General features: G+C 39.5%; 1 protein-coding gene across 2 annotated transcripts in view; it reads left to right on the plus strand.

Annotated features, from left to right (window-relative positions):
* Window positions 1-20495, plus strand: part of LOC115136762 (membrane metallo-endopeptidase-like 1) — a 44209-nt gene extending 23714 nt beyond the window's left edge. For both annotated transcript variants that reach the window (XM_029672524.2, XM_029672541.2), the window contains exons 19-24: window positions 14525-14644; window positions 14791-14924; window positions 15695-15760; window positions 15902-15997; window positions 16892-16968; window positions 17064-20495. In XM_029672524.2, coding sequence (XP_029528384.1) covers window positions 14525-14644; window positions 14791-14924; window positions 15695-15760; window positions 15902-15997; window positions 16892-16968; window positions 17064-17163 — 593 coding nt within the window. In that variant the 3' untranslated portion in view covers window positions 17164-20495. The remainder of the gene's footprint in view (window positions 1-14524; window positions 14645-14790; window positions 14925-15694; window positions 15761-15901; window positions 15998-16891; window positions 16969-17063) is intronic.
* Window positions 20496-20686: the final 191 nt, after the last annotated feature.

Raw genomic sequence — 20686 nt, forward strand, 5'->3', positions numbered from 1 at the left:
CTTGGGGCGCCAGCAACAATGAATGTAACTCAGACAATGCTGCAATGATTAGTCAGATGTGAAGAATTTTGTTTCATTCACTTGATATAAAAGATGATGTGCATGATGTGGGAATTCTACCACGGGGCACTCAAAGTCAATCTTAAATGGAGAGGTTCCAACAAACTTGAAGTACCATAGTGAACGTCTGTCAGGAGCTCCCACGGGGCAGTGATTTAGCTTATTCATAATTAATTCATCATTAACGTTTACTTCATTCATGTGACCGACCAATACCTCACAAGGCTTCTTCTCTAAGCTGAGACCTTGAAACTGAGAGGACTTTCATTCTCAAAACAAGGGTCTGGGCGTTCTGCCAAATTGCAGATACTGATATTCAGGGTTCGTTCAATCAGACACTTGCATGAACACAGAAATTGTTAAATAGAAAAGCACCAACATAAAATGTTCCATCACATTCCATTCTCTTATCTCATGTGATAATAATCATTACATTTTAATGTAAGCATTTCGATTTTAGCTTCAATATCAAAATATTCTATACTCCTATTAAAGTAAGGGAAATCAACACAGAAAACACAGATAATTTCAAACCCTCCATTTTGGGTTATACATTCTTATTAGTAGGGTAATACTATCATCATAATAAAGGTTATACTTTTATTAGCAGGAGTGAATTTATCAAGAATACACATACACAGCATGTTAAATAACACAATTTAGACAAACTAAGAAATAAAAAACATGTTGCAGCCCATTGGGCAATTTGGGATCCCCAACTTCCAAACAGGGATTCCAACCAAGTTGCAGATGTCCACTCTGGTTGTGGGGAATTATTTTTAGCAACAGTGGCAATGTATTCGGCGAGATCAGTCATATTAGAAGAGTGATCTGGGACAAAAGTACAACATTCATCGCCAATGATTGCACAAGTGCCCCCTTGACCTGCCAAAAGATAGTCTCTCTGTTTTGCAAAGCCAATTTAAGCAATTCTTTTAGCATTTCCAATTTTCTCTACGTCTCTAGAGATCTCCTGAATCTGGTCTAGGGCACACGCATAGTGACTTTCACAGGGAAGAGAGAATACATGTTATAACAGTTTCACACCAACCTTTAAAAGAATGAGATTGGGGCAAGGTTTGCCCAAGCTACAATCTAGTGGCTCTCCTCACAATTTAGGGGCATAGCTCTGTCTATAGAAGCCTCGACTTTCCAAATCCTAATTATAACTATTGATAAATTATCCAACCCAAATTTAGAATGACAGTCCTTAATGCTTCACGTTGGTTCTATCACTTTAATTTAAGACCCTCAACTTAGCACACACCAATACTGGCGGAATGTAAATTTACATTGACATACAGTATATTTCTCTTATTTTTCTAACATTAACGTTTCTCATCACGGCCCCAATTTGTGGTAATGACAGATTGGTTTTTCAATGCATTCTTAGTCTAAATTACACTCAATTTCGCAGTCTGCAGACCTCCACAATCAACCTGATAGCCCAAATAAACCATTTTGGATAAGCCTAAATCAATTACGTGCACGGTTGACCCCCCTCAACCCTCCCGGCACTCATCCTTCTGCCGTTTTCTTCATGTTCTTCTTCAGATAGTGTTTCATTTTGTCCTCCTAATGGCACATGTTCAAAATGGATGGCCCTTGATAATGTCTCTCACCTGAGCCTCCACTATCCTTTACAGTCCATTATGTCTTTGTCCATTTTTCAACCAGTACACCAACAGTATGACATGAACTTATGTCGCACTCCCGAGAGAAAAGGCATGAGAGAAAAGGCAGTTGATAGCCTCGACTGGATGCTTTGTGCAGGGTGCTGGCTCGGATCAGGTCTCACGGTAGATGTGGTGAAGGACCGTACTGAACGCCATTGTCGCCATTGCTTCAGCCGGTTAGGGGGGGTTTGAGGACCAAATGATCCCTTCCATACATCTAGATACCATCTGTGGTCACCTTCGCCATAACCTCGAGAGAGGACAGACCAGAACAGTTTAGTTTAGGGCATTTCTGATTTAGGAAATCCAGATACAGTAAATCATTTATGACAATTTATTACTACTACCAATACTCTTAATACACAGTTGAAAATATTATTTCTCAAATTGGCTTATACTCCCCTATCATTTTGGCGATCTCACCGCAGAGTTACAGGGTCAGGGAGTTAGAGAGCTAAGGGAGAATCCTTAGGGAGAAATCACGACCATCCAGCAGACCCAATTCGGTGAGATTTGTTATTGAAGCAAGAAAAAAACAAAGAAAACAAAACAACAACAGCAATACAAATATATCACTCGAGGTGGAGAAAACTTCAGTCCATTTGGAGTAACTGTCAACCATTCCCACCATCTTTTTCCTTTTACTGGCAGGCATGTGAAGAAAATCTATTTGCATATTTACCAAAGGCCCAGGGGACCGTTAATTCCCCCTTTGGACATGACTCACATCGTGATTCATGCGTCCAAGAAAACAACAATACTGCCTGTTAAATCAAAAATAAACTAATTAGAATAACAAATCAAATTATAATTAAAACTCTTGATAACTCCATCAGGAAATAATTGTATCCCAAAAGGTAATGGTAAAATAGACTAGAGACAGGTGTTCCTGATTCAGGGGCAGCGCTCTCTCCCTCTGTCTTTCTCGTGGTCCGAATCACACATAGGACGATTGATAAATTATTAACTTATTCTTAATTATTAGAGTTTACATAGCCCATTTCAATTTCACTCAATGTCTCTAGTCTTTCTAGTGCGGGTGATCAGGCCTCACCAGGAAGTCAGAACAGAGGTCCGAGGTCAGTCAGCCCAATTCAGTGAGTGTTTGTTTCCCTGTACCTTAGACATTATTTAAAGATATTTCAAACATTTTGTGTATCAGGCTTACATTGGGTTATTCAGTACATTTCTTATCAAGATAATTTACATGTGTGCAACCAAAACGCTGACAATACAAACTTCAGAAAATGTCATTTGTGTACAGCATCCTATCTAACCTGTGAGTAGGTGGGTTGGGGGTGACACCCTAGACCCAGACTGTTACAGACCTATATCCATCCTGCCTATATAAAGTCTTCGAAAGCCAAGTTAATAAACAGATCACTGACCATTTCGAATCCCACCGTACCTTCTCCGCTGTGCAATCTGGCTTCCGAGCCGGTCACGGATGCACCTCAGCCACGCTCAAGGTACTAAACAATATCATAACCGCCATCGATAAACGACAGTACTGTGCAGCCGTCTTCATCAACCTGGCCAAGGCTTTCGACTCTGCCAATCACCATATTCTTATCGGCAGACTCAATAGCCTTGGTTTTTCTGACGACTGCCTCAACTGGTTCACCAACTACTTTGCAGACAGAGTTCAGTATGTCAAATCGGAGGGCATGTAGTTCGGACCTCTGCCAGTCTCTATGGGGGTACCACAGGGTTCAATTCTCGGGCCGACTCTTTTCTCTGTATATATCAATGATGTCGCTCTTGCTGCGGGCGATTCCCTGATCCACCTCTACGCAGACGACACCATTTATTATACTTCTGGACCTTCCTTGGACACTGTGCTAACTAACCTCCAAACGAGTTGCAATGCCATACAACACTCCTTCCGTGGCCTCAAACTGCTCTTAAACGCTAGTAAAACCAAATGCATGCTTTTCAACCATTCGCTGCCTGCACCCGCCTGCCCGACTAGCATCACAACCCTGGATGGTTCTGACCTAGAATATGTGGACAACTATAAATACCTAGGTGTCTGGCTAGACTGTAAACTCTCCTTCCAGACTCATATTAAACATATTCAATCCAAAATCAAATCTAGAATCGGCTTTCTATTTCGCAACAAAGCCTCCTTCACTCACGCCGCCAAACTTACCCTAGTAAGTTATCCTACCGATCCTCGACTTCGGCGATGTCATCGACAAAATAGCTTCCAACACTCTACTCAGCAAACTGGATGCAGTTTATCACAGTGCCATCCGTTTTGTTACCAAATCACCTTATACCACCCACCACTGCGACCTGTATGCTCTAGTCGGCTGGCTCTCGCTACATATTCGTTGCCAGACCAACTGGCTCCAGGTCATCTACAAGTCCATGCTAGGTAAAGCTCCGCCTTATCTCAGTTCACAGGTCATGATAACAACCCCCACCCGTAGCACACATTCCAGCAGGTATATCTCACTGATCATCCCCAAAGCCAACACCTCATTTGGCTGCCTTTCCTTCCAGTTCTCTGCTGCCAGTGACTGGAACGAATTGCAAAAATCGCTGAAGTTGGAGACTTTTATTTCCCTCACCAACTTTAAACATCAACTATCTGAGCAGCTAACCGATCACTGCAGCTGTACATAGTCCATCTGTAAATAGCCACCCAATCTACCTACCTCACCCCCATACTGTTTTTATTTGATTTACTTTTCTGCTCTTTTGCACACCAGTATCTCTACTTGCACATCATCATCTGCTCATTTATCACTCCAGTGTTAATCTGCTAAATTGTAATTATTCGCTCCTATGGCCTATTTATTGCCTACCTCCTCATGCCTTTTGCACACACAGTATATAGACTTTCTTTTCTCTACTGTGTCATTGACTTGTTTGTGTTATTGGCTTGTTTATTGTTTACTCCATGTGTAACTCTGTGTTGTTGTCTGTGTCACACTGCTTTGCTTTGTCTTGGCCAGGTTGCAGTTGTAAATGAGAACTTGTTCTCAACTAGCCTACCTGGTTAAATAAAGGTGAAAAAAAACAGAAAAAAACAATCATTGATAAACATGTAAAAAAAAACTTGCTAGTGGACATTCCATCAGTCGTATACATAATTATACTTCAGACTTGATGATGATGCAGTGTCCCGTCAAGCTGAATAGGCACCTTCTAAAGTAAACAATCCCAGAGCCCCTCTCTTGTAACCTTGTCATTTTGACCTGTTGCATTAACATACAATTCTGTACAAACTGTCTCTGGGACATAAAACTAGTCAAAATATGAAATCTACTAGGACCTTCAAAAAGTTAGTGCTGGCTTATCAACTTAATATTCGGTACTAAAACATTTACTTAGATCTACTTCATTCTGGACACAGTTCCACGTAATGGATTTTTAAAAAATGTTTTAGATTATATTACTTACATTTTAATTTTTTTATTTAACCTTTATTTAACTAGGCAAGTCACTGGACACAGTTCCATGTAATGGAAACAGAGTATTGTTTTAGATGACATTACCTTCTTTACTTAAATCACTGGTTCTACCCAAACTATGGAATTGTCAAAAAAACTTGCTTATTAAATTATTCATAACCCTGTCCCAAATTTCCCCACTGTCTTTCATACAGCCTGTTTGAGTTCAGAAGGGACTGGCACCTATCTATTGTATCACAGGAATTTTATCTCTAACCCGAACAACAGATGACATAAACACGAGAGCAGTGGACCAGGGCTTGATCCCTCTTACTTCTTCAAATTACTAAGATATTGCATCATTGGAGTGCAATTTGAAAGCCTATTTACCATTCACTTTGTTACTTTCACGAGTCTCCATATCAGTTTCCTTCAACTAGGACTCCCTTCCCAATAGGAAGCACTCTAAACCTTTTTGGGATAGGGGGCAGCATTTTCACTTTTGGATGAATAGCATGCCCAGAGTGAACTGCCTCGTACTCTGTCCCAGATGCTAATATATGCACATTAGTATTATTGGATAGAAAACACTCTGAAGTTTCTAAAACTGTTTGAATGATGTCTGTGAGTATAACAGAACTCATATGGCAGGCAAAAACCTGAGAAAAATCCAACCAGGAAGTGGGAAATCTGAGGTTTGTAGTTTTTCAAAGCTTGGCCTACCGAATACATAGTGTCTATGGAGTCAAGTTGCACTTCCTACGGCTTCCACTAGATGTCAACCGTCTTTAGAAACTTGTTTCAGGCTTCTGCTATAAAGGAGGGGTTATGGGAGCTGAATGAGTCAGTAGTCTGGCAGAGTGTCTCAGGCTCGTGACGCGCGCTCCCGACAGAGTTAGCTCTCGTTCCAGTGCTTTTCTTCAGACATAGGAATTCTCCGGTTGGAACATTATTGATGTTTTATGTTAAAAACATCCTAAAGATTGATTCCATACATCGTTTGACTTGTTTCTACGACCTGTAACGGAACTTTTCGAGTTTTTGTCTGGACGAAGTGCTCGCGCCTCATGAAGATGGATTACTGGGCTGAAACAACAAGTGGATAATTGGACATAAATGATGGACTTTATGGAACAAATCAGTCATTTATTGTCGAACTGGGATTCCTGGGAGTGCCTTCTGATGTAGATCATCAAAGGTAAGTGAATATTTATAGTGTTATTTCTAACTTCTGTTGACTCCAACATGGCGGATATTTCTTTGGCTGGATTGGACTCTGAGCGCCATTCTAAGGTTATGCTTTTTCCGTCAAGTTTAAAAACAATCTGACACAGCGGTTGCATTAATCTACTATTACTAATACACATGGATCACTCTCAAACAACATTCTGCTTTTCCCCCATTGCAAGGTTTAAAACAAAACAAATATGATAACTTTATCCATATTGGAAGGCATTGTTTTCATTTGAGTCTACCCTAACAATGTTACTCTATATATTTATTTCAAATTTCTGTTGGATATTCACTTTCTGCTTCACACTTATTAAATGTCTATTATTTTAAGATTAACATGTAATGCTTTGGAGGGATCAATACGTATTAACTGAGCTGGCATTTTTTATTTTTTTTAAATTTCATTTCACCTTTATTTAACCAGGTAGGCTAGTTGAGAACAAGTTCTCATTTGCAACTGCGACCTGGACAAGATAAAGCATAGCAGTGTGAACAGACAACATAGAGTTACACATGGAGTAAACAATTAACAAGTCAATAACACAGTAGAAAAAAAGAGAGTCTATATACATTGTATGCAAAAGGCATGAGGTAGGAGAATTATTACAATTTTTGGCGGCATGAGTGAAGGAGGCGTTGTTGCTGAATAGAAAGCAGACTCTAGATTTGATTTTAGATTGGAGATGTTTGATATGAGTCTGGAAGGAGAGTTTACAGTCTAGCCAGACACCTAGGTACTTATAGATGTCCACATATTCTAGGTCGGAACCATCCAGGGTGGTGATGCTAGTCGGGCGTGCGGGTGCAGGCAGCGAACAGTTGAAAAGCATGCATTTGGTTTTACTAGCGTTTAAGAGCAGTTTGAGGCCACGGAAGGAGTGTTGTATGGCATTGAAGCTCGTTTGGAGGTTAGTTAGCACAGTGTCCAAGGAAGGTCCAGAAGTATAATAAATGGTGTCGTCTGCGTAGAGGTGGATCAGGGAATCGCCCGCAGCAAGAGCAACATCATTGATATATACAGAGAAAAGAGTCGGCCCGAGAATTGAACCCTGTGGCACCCCCATAGAGACTGCTAGAGGACCGGACAGCATGCCCTCCGATTTGACACACTGAACTCTGTCTGCAAAGTAGTTGGTGAATCAGGCAAGGCAGTCATCAGAAAAACCGAGGCTACTGAGTCTGCTGATAAGAATATGGTGATTGACAGAGCCGAAAGCCTTGGCAAGGTCGATGAAGACGGCTGCACAGTACTGTTGATAGCAGTTATATCGTTTAGTACCTTGAGCGTGGCTGAGGTGCACCCGTGACCGGCTCGGAAACCAGATTGCACAGCGGAGAAGGTACGGTGGGATTCGAGATAGTCAGTGACCTGTTTGTTGACTTGGCTTTCAAAGACCTTAGATAGGCAGGGCAGGATAGATATAGGTCTGTAACAGTTTGGGTCCAGGGTGTCTCCCCCTTTGAAGAGGGGGATGACTGCGGCAGATTTCCAATCCTTGGGGATCTCAGACGATATGAAAGAGAGGTTGAACAGGCTGGTAATAGGGGTTGCGACAATGGCGGCGGATAGTTTCAGAAATAGAGGGTCCAGATTGTCAAGCCCAGCTGATTTGTACAGGTCCAGGTTTTTCAGCTCTTTCAGAACATCTGCTATCTGGATTTGGGTAAAGGAGAACCTGGAGAGGCTTGGGCGAGTAGCTGCGGGGGGGGGGGCGGAGCTGTTGGCCGAGGTTGGAGTAGCCAGGAGGAAGGCATGGCCAGCCGTTGAGAAATGCTTGTTGAAGTTTTCGATAATCATGGATTTATCGGTGGTGACCGTGTTATGGTCTATCAGTCCCCTGTAGATGGCATGGTGCTCTGTCCATAATAAGTCTCTACCTAGCAAGTTAAATGGTTGAGTAGATGAATACAGAAAATCATTGGGTCTATTTAACAGGGTATGGGATTTATTTCAAAATGTATTACCAGGGTGGAGGAAGTCTCATAAGCATTTATAGTTTTATTGGTTAGGTTTAATTCAAGTCCCGTACAATGCTTTAACCGTATCTTTATCAAATGATCCATAAAGGGACCACTGAAGATTACTCCAAATCTTTTACACCACTTAAGCACGTTGATGTGTGGGTGTGCAAGTTGTATATTATTATTATTTCTATTGTTACTTCATCAGATTTCTAGTAACCCATTTTACTCAATATTATGTTACTTTATCTCTAGTAACCCATTACTCAATATGATGTTACTTTTCTCTAGTAACCCATTATACTCAATATTATGTTACTTTTGTCTAGTAACCCATTATACTCAATATTATGTTACTTTTGTCTAGTAACCCATTATACTCAATATTATGTTACTTTTCTCTAGTAACCCATTATACTCAATATTATGTTACTTTTGTCTAGTAACCCATTATACTCAATATGATGTTACTTTATCTCTAGTAACCCATTATACTCAATATGATGTTACTTTATCTCTAGTAACCCATTATACTCAATATTATGTTACTTTTGTCTAGTAACCCATTATACTCAATATTATGTTACTTTTGTCTAGTAACCCATTATACTCAATATGATGTTACTTTATCTCTAGTAACCCATTATACTCAATATTATGTTACTTTATCTCTAGTAACCCATTATACTCAATATTATGTTACTTTTCTCTAGTAACCCATTATACTCAATATTATGTTACTTTTGTCTAGTAACCCATTATACTCAATATTATGTTACTTTTCTCTAGTAACCCATTATACTCAATATTATGTTACTTTTCTCTAGTAACCCATTATACTCAATATGATGTTACTTTATCTCTAGTAACCCATTATACTCAATATGATGTTACTTTATCTCTAGTAACCCATTATACTCAATATGATGTTACTTTATCTCTAGTAACCCATTATACTCAATATTATGTTACTTTTCTCTAGTAACCCATTATACTCAATATTATGTTACTTTTGTCTAGTAACCCATTATACTCAATATTATGTTACTTTTCTCTAGTAACCCATTATACTCAATATTATGTTACTTTTCTCTAGTAACCCATTATACTCAATATGATGTTACTTTATCTCTAGTAACCCATTATACTCAATATGATGTTACTTTATCTCTAGTAACCCATTATACTCAATATTATGTTACTTTTGTCTAGTAACCCATTATACTCAATATTATGTTACTTTTGTCTAGTAACCCATTATACTCAATATGATGTTACTTTTGTCTAGTAACCCATTATACTCAATATGATGTTACTTTATCTCTAGTAACCCATTATACTCAATATTATGTTACTTTTCTCTAGTAACCCATTATACTCAATATGATGTTACTTTATCTCTAGTAACCCATTATACTCAATATGATGTTACTTTATCTCTAGTAACCCATTATACTCAATATTATGTTACTTTTGTCTAGTAACCCATTATACTCAATATTATGTTACTTTTGTCTAGTAACCCATTATACTCAATATTATGTTACTTTTGTCTAGTAACCCATTATACTCAATATTATGTTACTTTTCTCTAGTAACCCATTATACTCAATATTATGTTACTTTATCTCTAGTAACCCATTACACGTGTTTTACATCACAAATTCCTCCTCTACACCTGTGTTCTATTCATACAGGGGTTTTAATATTCACTCTAGTGCTCTATTTAACAGAATATTTGGGAATAGTACTTTCTCCTTTCATATCTCCACATACATAATAACGTTGCACCATCAAACTCCACTGATGAGTCATGTTATCCCCATGTATTCTAAAGGCATGTTACCCTCAGAGACATGTTATCCTTGTTACTAATGAGACGTGTAATCACGTTATCCTCTGAGACATGTTATCATGTAATCCTCGTTACTTATCGAGACATGTTATCCTCCACCTGTAGATCCAACGGGTGGTGGTGGACAAAACCCTAGATAACGTTACAGAGTGAAAAACTCAATTCACAGAACTGGTTGGGGCATTCATTCCCCTCTTTCACACGTGAGCTAGTCCCCTGACAGCTCTCATTCGCTCAGTAATTTACAGCTAAATTTCAATCTCTTATAATCCAATTTTCAATCAGTTTATTATCATATTTCAATCACTCTTAATATCCAAATTTCAATCGTAATAGTAATCATGTCAATCGATTTATTATCCAAATTTCCATCAGTTTAATAAGCCATTTCTCACAATCACACAACTTTCACATCCACATTCCCAAACACACTCTGTAATCTCCCTTATTACCCATGTGCATCTTCAACAATTCTCTTGTCATTACTTGCTATGCACCATATGTATATCCTGTACATACAGTGGAAGTCAGAAGTTTACATACTGTACACCTTAGCCAAATACATTTAAACTCAGTTTTTCACAATTCCTGACATTTAATCCGAGAAAAATTTCCCAGTCTTAGGTCAGTTAGGATCACCACTTTATTTTAAGAATGTGAATATAATACTAGATAATTATTTATTTCATCTTTTATTTATTGCATCACATTCCCAGTGGGTTAGAAGTATACTCAATTAGTATTTGGTAGCATTGACTTTAAATTGTTTAACTTGGGTCAAATGTCCACAGCCTTCCCACAATAAGTTGGGTGAATTTTGGCCCATTCCTACTGACAGAGCTGGTGTAACAGTCAGGTTTGTAGGCCTCCTTGCTCGCACATGCTTTTTCACTTCTGCCCACACATTTTCTATAGGATTGAGGTCAGGGCTTTGTGATGGCCACTCCAAATCCTTGACTTTGTTGTCCTTAAGCCATTTTGCCACAACTTTGGAAGTATGCTTGGGGTCATTGTCCATTTGGAAGACCCATTTGCGACCAAGCTTGAACTTTCTGACTGATGTCTTGAGATGTTGCTTCAATATATACACATAATTTTCCTGCCTCGTGCTGTCATCTATTTTGTGAAGTGCACCAGTCCCTCCTGCAGCAAAGCACCCCCACAACACGATACTGCTACCCCCGTGCTTCACGGTTGGGATTGTGTTCTTCGGCTTGCAAGCCTCCCCCTTTTTCCTCCAAACATAATGATGGTCATTATGTCCAAACAGTTCTATTTTTGTTTCATCAGACCAGAGGACATTTCTCCAAAAAGTACGATCTTTGTCCCCATGTGCAGTTGCAAACCATAGTCTCGCTTTTTATGGCGGTTTTGGAGCGGTGGCTTCTTCCTTGTTGAGCGGCCTTTCAGATTATGTCGATATAGGACTCATTTTACTGTGTATATATTCCTTTGTACCCGTTTCCTCCATAATCTTCACAAGGTCCTTTGCTGTTGTTCTGGGATTGATTTGCACATTTTGCACCAAAGTACGTTAATTTCTAGGAGACAGAACGCGTCTCCTTCCTGGGCGGTATGACGGCTGCGTGGTTCCATGGTGTTTATACTTGCGTACTATTGTTTGTACAGATGAACGTGGTATCTTCAGGCATTTGGAAATTGCTCCCAAGGATGAACCAGACTTGTGGAGGTCTACAAAAAAATTCTGAGGTCTTGGCTGATTTCTTTGGATTTTTCCATGATGTCAAGCAAAGAGGCACTGTGTTTCAAGGTAGGCCTTGAATTACAGCCACAAGTACACCTCCAATTGACTCAAATGATGTCAATTAGCCTATCAGAAGCTTCTAAAGCATGACATAATTTTGGGGAATTTTCTAAGCTGTTTAAAGGCACAGTCAACTTAGTGTATGTAAACTTCTGACCCCCTGGAATTGTGATACAGTGAATTATAAGTTAAATAATCTGTCTGTAAACAATTGTTGGAAAAATTACTTGTGTCATGCACAAAGTAGATGTCCTAACCGACTTACCAAAACTATAGTTTGTTAACAAGAAATTTGTGGAGTGGTTTGAAAAACAAGTTTTAATGACTCCAACCTAAGTGTATGTAAACTTCCGACTTCAACTGTAGATATTTATTATAAATGCCTGTAGACAGCTGTCAGCGAGGCTTTCCATGGTACCGTTACGTCCTCGCTCTAGTCTTCTCGTTAGACTAGTGAATAGCCTTCTCTCTATAAGAATATGAGTACCTTTTTATGCATTGGTCACCTTCATTTTATTTTGTATAATTTATTTTCTATACTGATTCATTTATAATTGACTTACTGAAATCAGTTACCATCCCTCAATTGTTCGCGGATGATACATCTCCTCCTGGGCAGCTCATAGTAAGGCTCTGGTTTGGGCGGGTCTCGTCCTCTTTTGGTCAGACAGGAATTTCCCTCATGCGTCATACAATGCCTACCCCCCACTGGAAAGCTCGGCAGGCAGAATTAATAATCCAGTTTGTGACGTCAATATTTTGTGGAAATTCTTACACAGGGATCATAAAAGAATCATTGTTTATTATCAGCGCGCTGAAGAGGTTCCAACAAACTTGATGCACCATAGTGAACGTCTGTCAGGAGTTCTCACGGGGTAGTCATTCATTCTCTTATATAATGCAGACAAGTCATATTTGCATGATTTAGCTTATCTATAATTAATTCATCTGACCAATATTGGGTCATGCATGTAACAGATCAATACCTCACAAGGCTTCTTCTCTAAGCTGAGACCTTGGAACTGAGATACAGTGGCTTACGAAAGTATTCACCCCCTTGGCATTTTTCCTATTTTGTTGCCTTACAACCTGGAATTAAAATGGATAGGCCATTCCAAGACGCTGAAATGTTTCCCCTTAAACCAGTCGAGTGTTGCTTTAGCAGTATGCTTAAGGTCATTGTCCTGCTGGAAGGTGAACCTCCGTCCCGGTCTCAAATCTCTGGAAGACTGAAACAGGTTTCCCTCAAGAATTTCCCTGTATTTAGTGCAATCCATCATTCCTTCAATTCTGACCAGTTTCACAGTCCCTGCCGATGATAAACATCCCCACAGCATGATGCTGCCACCACCATGCTTCACTGTGGGGATGGTATTCTCGGGGTGATGGGAGGTGTTGGGTTTGCGCCAGACATAGTGTTTTCCTTGATGGACAAAAAGCTAAATTTTAGTCGCATCTGACCAGAGTACCTTCTTCCATATGTTTGGGGAGTCTCCCAGATGCCTTTTGGCGAACACCAAAAAAATATTTCAGAGATGGCTTTTTTTCTGGCCACTCTTCCGTAAAGCCCAGCTCTGTGGAGTGTACAGCTTAAAGTGGTCCTATGGACAGATACTCCAATGTCCGCTGTGGAGCGTTGCAGCTACTTCAGGGTTATCGTTGGTCTCTTTGTTGCCTCTCTGATTAATTCCCTCCTTGCCTGGTCTATGAGTTTTGGTGGGCGGCCCTCTCTTGGCAGGTTTGTTGGGGTGTGATATTCTTTCCATTTTTTAATAATGGATTTAATGGTGCTCTGTGGGATGTTCAAAGTTGCAGATATATTTTTTAAACCCAACCCTGATCTGTACTTCTCCACAACTTCATCCTTGACCTGTTTGGAGAGCTCCTTGATCATCATGGTGTCGCTTGCTTGGTGGTGCCCCTTGCTTAGTGGTGTTGCAGACTGGGGCCTTTCAGAACAGATATATATATATATAGATATATATATATATATACATGTATACATACTGAGATCATGTGACCGATCATGTGACACTTAGATTGCACACAGGTGGATTTTATTTAACTAATTATGTGACTTCTGAAGGTAATTGGTTGCACCAGATCTTATTTAGGGGCTTCATGTCAAAGGGGATGAATACATATGCACGCACCACTTTTCCATGTTTTATTTTTATTAAACAAGTTATTTTTTAAATTTCACTTCACCAATTTGGACTATTTTGTGTATGTCCATTACATGAATTCCAAATAAAAATAAATTGAAACTACAGGTTGTAATGCAACAAAATAGGAAAAACGCCAAGGGGGGTGAATACTTTTGCAAGGCACTGTATCTTTCGTTCTCAAAATAAGGGTCTGGGCGTACTGCCAAATTGCAGATACTGATCGTGAAGGTTCATTCAATCAGTCACTTGCATGAAAACGGTGATTAGAAAAGCACAAACATAGAACACAGAAGTTGGTAAAAAGAAAAGCACCAACATTAGTTTCCATCACAACGATTATAGACGGTCTTAGTTCATTTGGCCCGATCTGTTCCTTGTACGATTCTCTCTGTCCCTTTTCCTAGTATTCCCTGCCGGTATCCTGCAACCTCCTTTCTTCAGTAAGCAGCAGCTCCAGGCCCTGAACTTTGGTGGAATAGGGATGGTTATTGGACATGAGATCACCCACGGGTTTGATGACAATGGTGAGGCAGTCCTCATATTTACAGTCACTGTCCATGTCTGTGTCCAATGTGTTGCAAAATCATTTTTAGTATAGAGCATTAATTCATGGGAAAATGTCAAAGAGATTGCATCACAATTAATTCCACATTATATCTTTCAAAAACAGGCCGTAATTTTGACAAGGATGGTAACATGCTTAACTGGTGGAGTAATTATTCTGCTGAGCACTTTAAGGACCAGTCACAGTGCATGGTGCAACAGTATGGCAACTTCAACTGGAAGCTTGCAGGAGGACAAAATGTGAGTTTCCCAATGTAGCAGAAGCATGGGCAAAATGTTATATGTATTTTGGTATAATGACTAAAACTAAAGATTATAGAAGATGCTAGATTTTTTTTTGAAAGAACCTCGATTGAGTGTTTACCATTTAGCTGCTGTGCTGCTGCTCCAGTTTCAACTGTTCTGCCTGCGGCTATGGAACCCTGACCTGTTCACCGGACGTGCTACCTGTCCCAGACCTGCTGTTTTCAACTCCCTAGAGACAGCAGGAGCGGTAGAGATACTCTTAATGATCGGCTATGAAAAGCCAACTGACATTTACTCCTGAGGTGCTGACTTGCTGCACCCTCGACAACTACTGTGATTATTATTATTTGACCATGCTGGTCATTTATGAACATTTGAACATCTTGGCCATGTTCTGTTATAATCTCCACCCGGCACGGCCAGAAGAGGACTGGCCACCCCTCAGAGCCTTGTTCCTCTCTAGGTTTCTTCCTAGGTTCCGGGCTTTCTAGGGAGTTTTTCCTAGTCACCGTGGTTCTACACCTGCATTGCTTGCTGTTTGGGGTTTTAGGCTGGGTTTCTGTACAGCACTTTGAGATATCAGCTGATGTAAGAAGGGCTATATACATAGATTTGATTAAATTTGAGTGTGTTATATACCTTCTGCAGTGATTTTGGAACCTTTTCAAATATTTTATGTACAAACACTTAAGACAACCTAAATCAGGTGTTAAATGAGGTAAAAAGGAGACTGGACTTTAATGACTGTCTCTGTGTTACCCCAGGTCAGTGGAATTAGTACTTTGGGGGAAAACATCGCAGACAACGGAGGAGTTCGGCAAGCTTACAAGGTGCGACACAATCATAGTACCCTGGCAAAACACATTCAACCCCCATAAAACACAATGAACCACTTCATAACAACAACAAAAATTATCTGACTAAATACTAATTATATTTTATATTTGTATGTTTTTCATGTTTGTGGTCAGGCCTATATGAAGTGGGTGGAGAGAGAAGGAGAAGAGCTTCGTTTACCTGGTCTGGACATGGACCACAAGCAACTTTTTTTCCTTAACTTTGCCCAAGTGAGTAAGCTCCCATTTTAATAAATTGAGTAGTCTAAAGCAGGATTCCCCTACAGGGGTGGGCAACTCCAGTCCTCAAGGGCCTGATTGGTGTCACAGTTTTGCCCCAGCTAACTCACCTGACTCCAATAATCACCTAATCATGATCTTCAGTTTAGATTGCAATTTGATTAATCAGCTGTGTTTGCTAGCGATGGAGAAACAGTGTGACACCAATCAGGCCCTCGAGGACTGGAGTTGCCCACCCTGCGCCTAGCACTACACAGCTGATTAAAATAATCAAAGCTTGATGATGAGTTGGTTATTTGAATCAGCTGTGTAGTGCTAACCGAGGTTGGGAAACCCTGGTCTAAAGTAGCCTTTATTACACCATGGGACCTAAAAGCTATATTAGCGTCCCTCCTCCACTGCTGTCCACAGACCATTGAGAACAAAAACACAAAGAGATTATATTTTCCTAAATACTTGGTTTTCAAGAGATAAACAATTGGACCAAGGAGTTTAAAACTACACCAGATCATGACTATATCAAGCGACCTACCTAGGGGTACAGAATGTTGTTGTTTTTAAAGACCACTGCGGTGCCAGGGAAAACAAGGCAAGAGCAAAGCCAGACTAGTGTTTTATAGTCCTTATCCAAAACCAGGTCAAAAGCCAATGTCTGCATAACAGCCAAACAAAATCCCTGCTGGGATTATTCAGTCGAAAGGCACTTTGGAAAAAATAATTTTCTCAGGCATATCAATTTCATTATCATTTTATGGTTTACATTTACTGTATATTCAAAAATATCAGCACTGGTAAAATGCGAACACATGTAGCTGAGAAAAGAAATGTGCTTTTACTGTTTCGAACTTGAATGTATTTAATTAGTGATACATCTTTCTCCTCCAGGTATGGTGTGGTGCCTATCGGCCTGAATATGCCAGCCAGTGCATCAAGACTGACTCCCACAGTCCCCTGGAATACAGGTAACGACCAACAGTAAAAATGTAGCGCTTGGCTATTGCATCATACAGTATTTTCTGTCAATCTGTTAACACTCTTTACCTATCTTCTCTCACAGGGTACTCGGCTCCCTACAGAATTTTGGAGCATTCTCAGATGCATTCCAGTGCAAACCGGGTACTCCCATGAATCCTGAGATGAAATGTCGGGTGTGGTAGCCAGTTTGGGCTTTTCTCTACTCTTGTTATTTATTTCTTGACTTGGGGCAGCTAAACAAAAGAACATGCTTAACAACCACCTTGTGTTATACTGAAGCCAAAGAGGCATCCTGCTTTGGAGAATGTCCGATTGATTTACATGGCAGAAGATAAGACATTTACATAAGTGTTACAGATTGGATGACTGACCAAACTACACCCTAGTATCACCACTTGAAGCAGACGTAAACTGTGATGAGACAGGAAAAACACTTGGAATGCGTATGTACTTATATGGCTACTCAACCTAAAGATGTTGTCTGTGGGTGAACAGTTTTGCTTGTTCTTGTTTACAAGTGGTTTTGTTGTATACATGCATACATCTGAAGCTCCTATGGACCAATGTGGGTGGTCAGTGGATACATGCATAATCGGGCAAATGTAGGACATTCCTAAGACCTTGTAGAATATGTTTGAGCCAAGCTGGCTTAATATGCTTTAACTGACTTTTTAAAGAATTTCCTAAACTCTTTGTTCTTTTTGCCAAGTCATTCAGATGGCAAATCCACAGCGCTTTTAAGCCCACATATTTAGTGGCTTTCATTTATGTGCAAAAAGTATCTTTTGGTACTGAGTTGCCTGGTATGATCCTGTCTGATATGGAACATTTGTTTTTTAAGACATTTTGCCACAGGGCAAGAGGCAAAAGTGAATAATAAGTCTGACAGTACAGTGTGACTATGAAATGAATAAAGGCTCTGTGAAAATGAAGAGCAGCGGTGACCTAGAGATGGACATAATTAGTCTCACTCCTAGGCTAAGGCTTGGCTACGTCACTCTTTGAAATGAAACCATTTACCTGAAGACATCAGACTGTTAAACCTTTGCAGCTTTAACCTTATATGAACATCTTAAAATCTTTTTGATATAGCATATATAAATGTGAGATCTACGAAGATAAATGCTTGGAAATAAGTTTAAATACTTGCTAGGCTAGCACGGTTTTGTTTGAGATTAATTTATAGTGATAATGATCTGCCATGGAGTGATCAGTGTCTCATATTAGATACTCTATACTCGATCACAACTGAAAGTGATTTGACTGACTTATTGTGTTAAAGGATGTTTCAGAGACAAACATTTGATCAACAGTGTTTCTGATCTCGGGCTTAGTCCACACAGCACCAGTCAGCATTTGGGACTAGGATATGATCAGAAAGAAATGTTTAGAGGAGTGTTTTTCAAAAAGCTGCACAGAGAAGTCTAAGTGTATTCAATGCTTTGTGTTTACTGCATAAAATAAAAAACAGAACAGAAAACTGTTCCCAGCATCCCGTAATAGTCATGGGGTTAGCGCCTACCAATAGTCCTGGCTTCGCCTATCAATAGTCCTGGGGTTGATACTTCATATAAGAGGAATGTGCAGCCATGTCTCCTTCCTCCGTTTAAAAAAATATATATACAGAGACAAATACACTCTTTACTTTTGGATCCGGATACCCCTTTCCATATTGGATGTGCAAGAAATAGAGAAATGAAATAAAATATTATATTCCCCCCAAAAAAGGGATACTAGGCGTGACATTTTTTTATGGTGTGGCTTGGATGTCTAAAATGCCAATATTTCAGATATCACTACGAGGTGTTTCCACAATAGTTTCCAGGACAGGCAACACATGTTCACAATTTGACAAAGATGTTTTTTTAGAAATGTCCATTGTTCATAATTCCTTACCCGTTGTTGTGTATCTTGCCATGATTGAACACATGCTCTTCTGAGAACATCTAAAAGCTAGAACTTGATTATTGTATGCAACCTTTGAGGCAAAACCCCATTGGCATATCCACACAGAAGTGGAACGTAGGTTTGAATAGAGAAGCAGGTGAAGGCCAGGTGAAGGGGCACGTCTTGATCTCTGCCATTGACTAGTGGCCCAGAGAAAGAGTGTGCTGGTGCGTGTGTGGGGACAGTTGGGAGCCTGGTAACTAGCCGCTATAGGGGCCCCTTGGACAGACTTGACAGATTGACACTGGGGAAATAGCTTCTCATTAAAGAGTTCCCAGTCAAGGCCAGGACTGTTATTTTCTACCTTGATTAACAACTAATGACAGCAGAACTAAAGGGCAGAACAGGAGAGCGACTGAGAAACTGACATGATCAAACAGATTGCCATGGTGGTGGAACAGAGGGGTTTGAAGCACTGCTGGGGAAAGAAAACACACATTGTTAAAAGCTCAACATTGTCATTGAGAAAATTCTGGATGCCTTTGTCAATTGACCATGACTGTTATGTCTGCTCAGAGGCTGATTTAGTGAATGTTCATGGTACATGTATCTTGCCTTTGAAGCTTTATTTACAATCACTCTGCCTGTTTACTTCTTGTAATGGCTTGGATGTTGTACAGTGCAGTGCAGGGGATTCCAATAGCTTTGTTACTGGTGCCTGTTTCACTTGGGATGTAAGTGGTGAAGTAGTTTGTTGCCAATCAAAGCGACTATCCATAGTTGACAAGGAATTAAAATAACCAACAGTGACAATATAAAGATAACATCTAGATAAGCTACTTGGGTTGCTTCTCAAATAGCACCCTATTCCCTATATAGTACACTACTTTGGGATGTGCCATTGTATTTGTTGTTTGGTTGTCCATTTAAACAATCTGTTATAATGGTTTCATCATGCGCATAAGATTTAAACAATACCATTCGCACAAAATCAGTTTGAGAATTGTACATACCTCTTACACATTGACACACACATACAAAATAGCCTCTCCAACCTGTGATAGATATACATTCTGCCACCAGTATTCCTTAGACCATTAGAATCAAATAAATACCCAAACTACAGCTATCTGCAATTGGATTTGTACTTTTCTTGCATAACTAGCTGATATAACTATAAACCTAAATGAAACACAAATATAATATATTTCTGAAGCAACAATAAGACACCTTGTCAACGCTGTGTGCTTCTCTGGTATTTACAGGTGAAAGCTCATGCTGCTATATAATTATCTATATAAACAGCTATTTTTGCGACTCAATCTGTTATTAGTGCTATCAATTGATTGTTTACCTGAGACGTTTCAAGTCTCTTTTTTCCAATGTTTTATTGTGATCATTATAAAGAGCTATGGAGCTAAATCCTCACTTATCAAAGTAGTGAGTCATTTTCAAACTTGTGTTAAATGTTTGTACATCAATGTTCTGAATTTGTGCCGTTTTGTGATAAAAATGCATATCGCATTGCATTAGTCATATGCAAATTATGTTACTGTATATCTTGGTGTAAAAACAAATGCTATGCTTATTGAAGATATTACATAAATGGATTAAATTCACTTTTATCTAAGCATAACAAGTGTTTGGCCTGAGTTTGTGGAATGCAAGTTGGATATTTTAACACTGTTTATATGACCTTACATAAGGTATATACATTTTAGCCTAGATAAACCCAAGTCGATCTAATGGTGCTATTTCAGATCAGGTACAAATATTTGATTCATAAGATGTTGATTGTGTGTGTTCCAGCTCTCTATG

This window comes from Oncorhynchus nerka, linkage group LG2 (genome assembly GCF_034236695.1).
Source record: "Oncorhynchus nerka isolate Pitt River linkage group LG2, Oner_Uvic_2.0, whole genome shotgun sequence".
In the NCBI taxonomy this organism is placed as follows: domain Eukaryota; kingdom Metazoa; phylum Chordata; class Actinopteri; order Salmoniformes; family Salmonidae; genus Oncorhynchus; species Oncorhynchus nerka.